The sequence below is a fragment of the Montipora foliosa genome, chromosome 12, assembly GCF_036669935.1.
Source record: "Montipora foliosa isolate CH-2021 chromosome 12, ASM3666993v2, whole genome shotgun sequence".
Classification (NCBI taxonomy): Eukaryota; Metazoa; Cnidaria; class Anthozoa; order Scleractinia; family Acroporidae; genus Montipora; species Montipora foliosa.
Window position 1 is genome coordinate 16574177 of NC_090880.1, and position 6066 is coordinate 16580242.

Sequence of the window (6066 nt, forward strand, 5' to 3'; positions counted from 1 at the left end):
AAATGCGGACACCAAACTGCGGTCCCGGCGGTTTCAAGCGGTTTCTCCTCTAAAACATTATATAACCTCCCGTAAGCGGACATCTCTCCTAAGGACGGTGCCTACTAAAAGGTATTTTTTCCCCGTTTTATGATTATACAGGAAATGTAGATCTTAACAAGTGTTATTGAAATCCAAAAAGAAAATTGGGGGTAACCACGCATTGTTCAAAGATACTTGAATAATATTTGTAAAAACCTTTACAACTACGCAATTAATGTATGACATTCTTTCTCAAATGCAAGCTTAATTATCTCAAAAATGCATGGTTACCCCCAATTTTCTTTTTGGATACCAAGAGTACTTACTAAGATTTACTTTCTCCGGATAGTTTTAAACCGCGCAAAAATGTCACTATTGGTAAGCATCACCGATAGGAAACCCGAGTATCTCGAGATGCGCAAAACGTATGCGCAATAACAATAATAGGCACCGTCCTTAAGCGGATACGGACATAGTACATACCTATTCGGGGTCCACAGAGTCTAAAATATCCACCTGTAAGCGGACAGTAAACAATATCAAGAGACTTTTTAACGAAATGGGTTTGATTTTAATGGTTTAATCGCACACTGTCCTAGACAAAACGTAGTCATTTCGCCTACAACTAGTGTTTTTTAAAATAACATTTCATCAAAGTTTTCGTGTTTAAACTTTTCTTCAAGCCAGTTGCACGAAAATTTGTCTCCTTGAAATTTAAACTCGCAAGGCAATTCCATGCATTCCATATCCTGCTCCTCTCACGGTTTATCCGCTTTCCCGTAATAAGAAGTTTTGCTGAGTTAAACGCACGCTTCAGGAACTTCGTAACCCAATCTCAAACATTCTAATGAACAAATGGCATCTTATACAAAACCAGCCCTTATACTAAGAGAAATCTTTAGAAACCCTCCCCTAGCTAATTTTATATAGAAAAGGGGGATCTTTGAAAGATGTACCTGTTAGAGCAAAGCTCTGAGGTCTTTGAATTTCCCATCTTGACCAATAAGAGTCGTGTTTGGACCTTGAAACACAATTACAAGTTGTTGTGGTGTATTATATGCCCTCTATTGCACTTTTTTTTTTCAACCTCCTATAAGCGGACACCTCCCGTAAACGTAACAGACATCAAATATACTGGTTTCAAGTGAAATCAATGAGGCAAGGGAGGGTGAAACACTAGTGTACAGGTAGCAACACAGAAAACATGTGAAAATCCATTCTTGTAATTAATGTGGGTAAGGCAGTGAAAACAGGTATCCAGCTGCAAGGGTTCGTGTTGTGAATGATGCAGTCGGTGAGCTCCAGCTTAGGGTAGCTATAAATAAGAAGACCGTGAAAGGTATCAATTAATTAAAAGAAAACAATTGACATCGGCAAATGGTGCTCATTCCAAAACACAGCTGAAACAAACTAAGAAATTTCGGCCATTTCCAACATGCCGCTGCTGGAAGTTCTGTACTAGTGATTTCACAGCTCTAGCACAGTACCCATCGCTTTGGTTGCTCCATTGCATGTTATAATTCGGATTATCATGGAATTCTGTAAGACATGAGGCTGTTTCAAGCCTCTCGCTAGCGGAAATGGCTATGTTTATTTGTTATTATTACAATTGTTTGGTCACAGAGGGAGATCAAAGGTATTGCTCAAAGGGGTGTAGTGCATTGATCTTAATCAGCCAATGACTTCACCGACTTGTAATTCTATTATCCATTTGCTGCAAAGAAAATTAAATTCCTCTCAGATTATAACTCGGATACCTTTCAGGTATTCCGAGTAAAAAATGTGACCCGCTTGAGAAAGAATAGTCAACAAATTCGAATTTTGTGTTTTCAATAAATATCATCAGGCATTTTCGTTACTAATCTGGGCCCAGTTGTCACTTCAAAAGCCACGATTAAATACTAACCAAGAACTTTGAGTTGTTCAACAATTATGAATAAATCGTTTTAATCTAACCCAAAATCATTCAGATAGTCAAAACGTCCTATTTATGATGCATTTCCTTCACTTTTGTGCTTGTCAACATTGTGACTTGCGGTATTTCAGGTTTAAGTGTTCAAAAGTTTGTTTTTGCATCACATAGTTGTTTAGATTTTCAATTACAAACTCTGTTTTGAATGGCCACTCCGACTCACTGAGTCTAAATAGATACGTTCCGTCTCGTTTCTGAGAAACGAAACAAAAACGAAAACAAAAAGGAAACGAAACATAAAGTTATTGACCTTGGTCACGCTCTAAAATAATCATTTTCTTTGGCGTTGAATATTGTGGTTAAAATGTTGATGACGAATATCGTTGCCGATAAGAGTACAGACATCGCTGAACCACGTTCGATTTGTTAATATATAATCACGCTGAAGGAAATCAAAAAAGTCTAACTCAAAAAAGAAAGGCTAAAAAAGTTGTGGAACGTTTTTGATCGGTAAATAAACTGAAACAAGTGAATCCCCTCTTGATTGAAAGAAAAGTCTCCAGTAACGCAGAATTTATTTGGCTAAATCAGGCTTTGCACCACTGGGCCCTCGTCCAATTCCCCGGCGGGCATACGACGTTTTTATGATAATCTATCCCGGGAAGGGGGGGGGGGGGGGGTAAATCAGAGCGTTTGGGTCTAGAATAGGGTATCATTTTCCACGAAACTGACCAGTCGCTTAAAGATTTTATCAAGACTAAGGAAACCAGAAATCCCCGCTCAAAAATATAAAAAGGTCGAGTCGGCAAAGTTTAAATTTATGCAACTCAGCCTCAACAGTGTCGATAAATGGCTATCATGAAACACTTTTGGATATTATTAACTGTCAAGTATCGATATTTAGACGGAAATCGGTGGGAGTTTGAACTAGTTCTGGTATAGGCTAAGGGTTCCAGGGTCCCAGCGGCACATCCCCACTCAGACATTCCTAAAGTACCCCCCCCGGGTAATCTATTAACCAACTGCAGAAGCTCATGGCCTTGAAGAGTTTAACTATGGTTCAGAGCTGGTCTTTTTTGACTTTGGAAATTTTCTTATTTGAATGTAACGTAGCTCGTGTACTTTCCCGCTCGTGCAGCATCGATCTTATTTTTGTCCACATTTGCTTTGTTCCAAGGGAAAGATTTGAAGGTTACACGATTCAAGGTCATGTGTTTTTGTCGACTGCCAATCCTCTTTCACCCCTTGCTATTTTTTTTGTCTTCGTTTGCAGGCGCTATTCAGTTGAAAGAAATTTAAGATCTTTGAATTGTTTTAATCTTCTTTATTAACCTTTCTTAAATTTGTCAAATTTAAATTCTTTGCAATCTTCTAGTCACAGTTCTAATTATAAACCAAGTTGTACGACTGTGACGTTCTCTGCCGATCCGATGCGACAGTCGATAGTTCAAAGGTGAGCTCCGAACCACCACTGCGTGCTAGAATCGCCTCCTACTGTGCAGCGAAACTTGCTGTTTATGTAGTAGTAATGCCCGAAGTTGTCTTCGGAGGAGACCGAACCAGAATTCGGCTTAAATTCGCAGGTCGTATATGTACTGTCGGTATGTAGAGGAAATTCGTTAACCTTTGACCCCTGCCAGAATGGAACCGTTTGCTGGATTCCAATGTGTCCCCGGATGTTGATGTATTCCACTCTCTTGCATATGTTATTCCCACTGAAATCGATGACGTTGAGGTTTTTCAACGTTCCGCGAACGTAGTCGGTGAAATCCACGCCGTAAGTTGGGTAACTGCATGTTGCTCGCCAGTGCGTGGAGTGATTCTGCAGGGATCTCATTCGAGCTAAACTCAGACGGTATAGCTTCCAGTTGTGGCTATTCTCGTTCACTGGAACGTCGATCTTGAATGGTGTAAACTGGAAAGCGGGCAATGAGCGATACTGGGTGCTCCAAGACATGACCAAGGTCCATGCTGTACCAGGTTCGGACTTCAGATCACAATAAGCTGGGAAGCTGTTTCCTGCGATGTCATAAAGTTGGTAGATGCCACATTTTGAGGCCCCTTTTATAAGGTGATCCAGGCAGGATGTGGCACGGAAAACAACTGGCGTAATGTTAGAAGACTTGGGACAATTATCTCCCTGGAACAGAAAAAAATCTTATGTTACATTAAAACGATCGGCATTTCAAATGAGAACTGACAAAAATTCGGTAATGGATAAACAGTTTCAGAAAGGCCCCAAATGTTTCGATCTAATTTCGATCTCCAAAAGGGTTCTTACTTTTCCTTTGTGGTAGGAAATCTTGGAGTAGTGATGTATTGTTATCTCTAAAACTGTTAAACTATCAAGTTTCAGAATGGCCTATTGCAGTTTTACAAGTAATCTTTTCGAATGAACCATTAAGATGTTTTTCAGTCTCTTTCGAAGTATATGTGCATCTATTGTTTTTTATTTGTCTTACCTGGCAACTTGATGTAACAACTCGCTTGAATTTCTGTCCCTGATCACTTGTCGAAGCAATGGTAAGATTCTAAAAAATAGAATACAGTTTCATTCAGACCCTCTATATTTGTTTAATTAGCACGAGGTTACAAAACAATCAAAAGACCTTAATCTGTATGGAATATTCAAGTCGAGTTGAAATAAAGTCACTCGACGAAAAATCTTTCGTTAAGTTGTTAGTCTGTCCTCGTACCACATGTATTAAAGCTGACCAACGTCTTATATTAATGCCGACGACAGAGCTATTAGTTAGATGTGTTTGACTCTCGATTTTGCGTTTTGAGCGAACAGAGGAAACAGAATTCACAGATGCAACAATTAATTTTGCTTCCAGTTACTGGCGTCTTCCACTCCGGTTACGATCGTTTCAAGTCAGTTGAAAGTTTCATAAGCAAACCTTAAATGTCAAGACTTATATCATGAGTTAAATGTTGTGCTTGGGAATACGTAACTCACGAGAAAAATGATGCCGATAAAAGCCGCTGTGTTCTTAAATACCATGACGAATTTTCCGAATAGATCACTGACGGTGACACGATCAGTGTAGTGCTACTTCGAGTCTCGGAGTGCCGAACCTTCACAAGCAAAATGCTACAGATCACTTTGGCTGTGCTTTACAACTTGTTGCCTATATGCAGAAAGGGAGTTAGGTATCATCGAGTTGGACTTCGAGTTCGAGTTCGAGTTGGACTTCGAGTTGGACTTCGAGTTGGACTTCGAGTTGCGCTTCGAGTTGGACTTCGAGTTGGACTTCGAGTTGGACTTCGAGTTGGACTTCACTCGAAGTCCAACTCGAAGTCCAACTCGAACTCGAACTCGAAGTCCAACTCGATCGTTCGGGATTCCCATGCAGAAAAGTATGGTAATTCAGAAATTTGAAACATGAAAAAACCTCTCACAGTACTTGTTGTGTTTTGAGTAAACAAAAAATGTTAGCTCTGTGACTGTTTGGCTGTCATTCCGGCGTGCGCAAAGAAAAGAAAGTAAATTTTTAAGCGTGAAAATTAAACAGTTCGATATTTTTATGAAACTAATGAAATTTTTCGCAGTTATTAAAAACCGCACCCCGCGCTCCGGAAAGCTCGGCCAATGAAAACAGTGATCATGTCGCTCAATGCTTTGATGGGTTATTACTCCGGATAGATGGTGATCAATAGATTTTCAGTCAAATTACTTTAAGTGTACCTTAAGTGTACTCCTCAAACCTTTGAAAAGACTAGAGATGTGCTGACAGAATAATGGAGTTTGTGGGCAGGCTTGCATGAAATTCACACTCAGTGTCGTATATCGTATGTTTGATGCCACTCTTGCGCGCAAGTGTTGATCTATTTCAGCAAGCGAAAACGGCGCGCAGCCGATTTCATGCCAAGTGGTTGGTGTTCCTTCGTTTCCGTTCACACGATACACATCAAGCACCTTACCAATCGTTTCCTTTGCCCGTTCTATTAGTTAAGATCCCTTGTTTTCTTCTACTTGAACCTATCAGCAATTAAAATATGGCGTTCTTGCCTCTGCCTCCGTTAGTACACAAACACGGCCTCTCTTTACGGCTGTCGGGATGAATTTATTTTTTAGCAAAGGGCTCTTAAAATGGAATGTAATTCTACCAAAATAAAGCTCCCGTTTTGCT

The 6066-nt window shown here is 39.9% G+C and overlaps 1 protein-coding gene across 1 annotated transcript; it reads right to left on the reverse strand.

The window, feature by feature from the left end:
- Positions 1-3242: 3242 nt before the first annotated feature.
- On the reverse strand, positions 3243-5073 carry LOC137979174 (uncharacterized). The gene is made up of 3 exons (XM_068826373.1): positions 4893-5073; positions 4396-4464; positions 3243-4073 (listed from the first exon to the last, which is right to left on the reverse strand). Exons 1-3 carry the CDS (start codon positions 4935-4937, stop codon positions 3381-3383), a joined length of 807 nt encoding a protein of 268 aa, XP_068682474.1. The 5' UTR covers positions 4938-5073; the 3' UTR covers positions 3243-3380.
- Between the last annotated feature and the right edge of the window lie 993 nt (positions 5074-6066).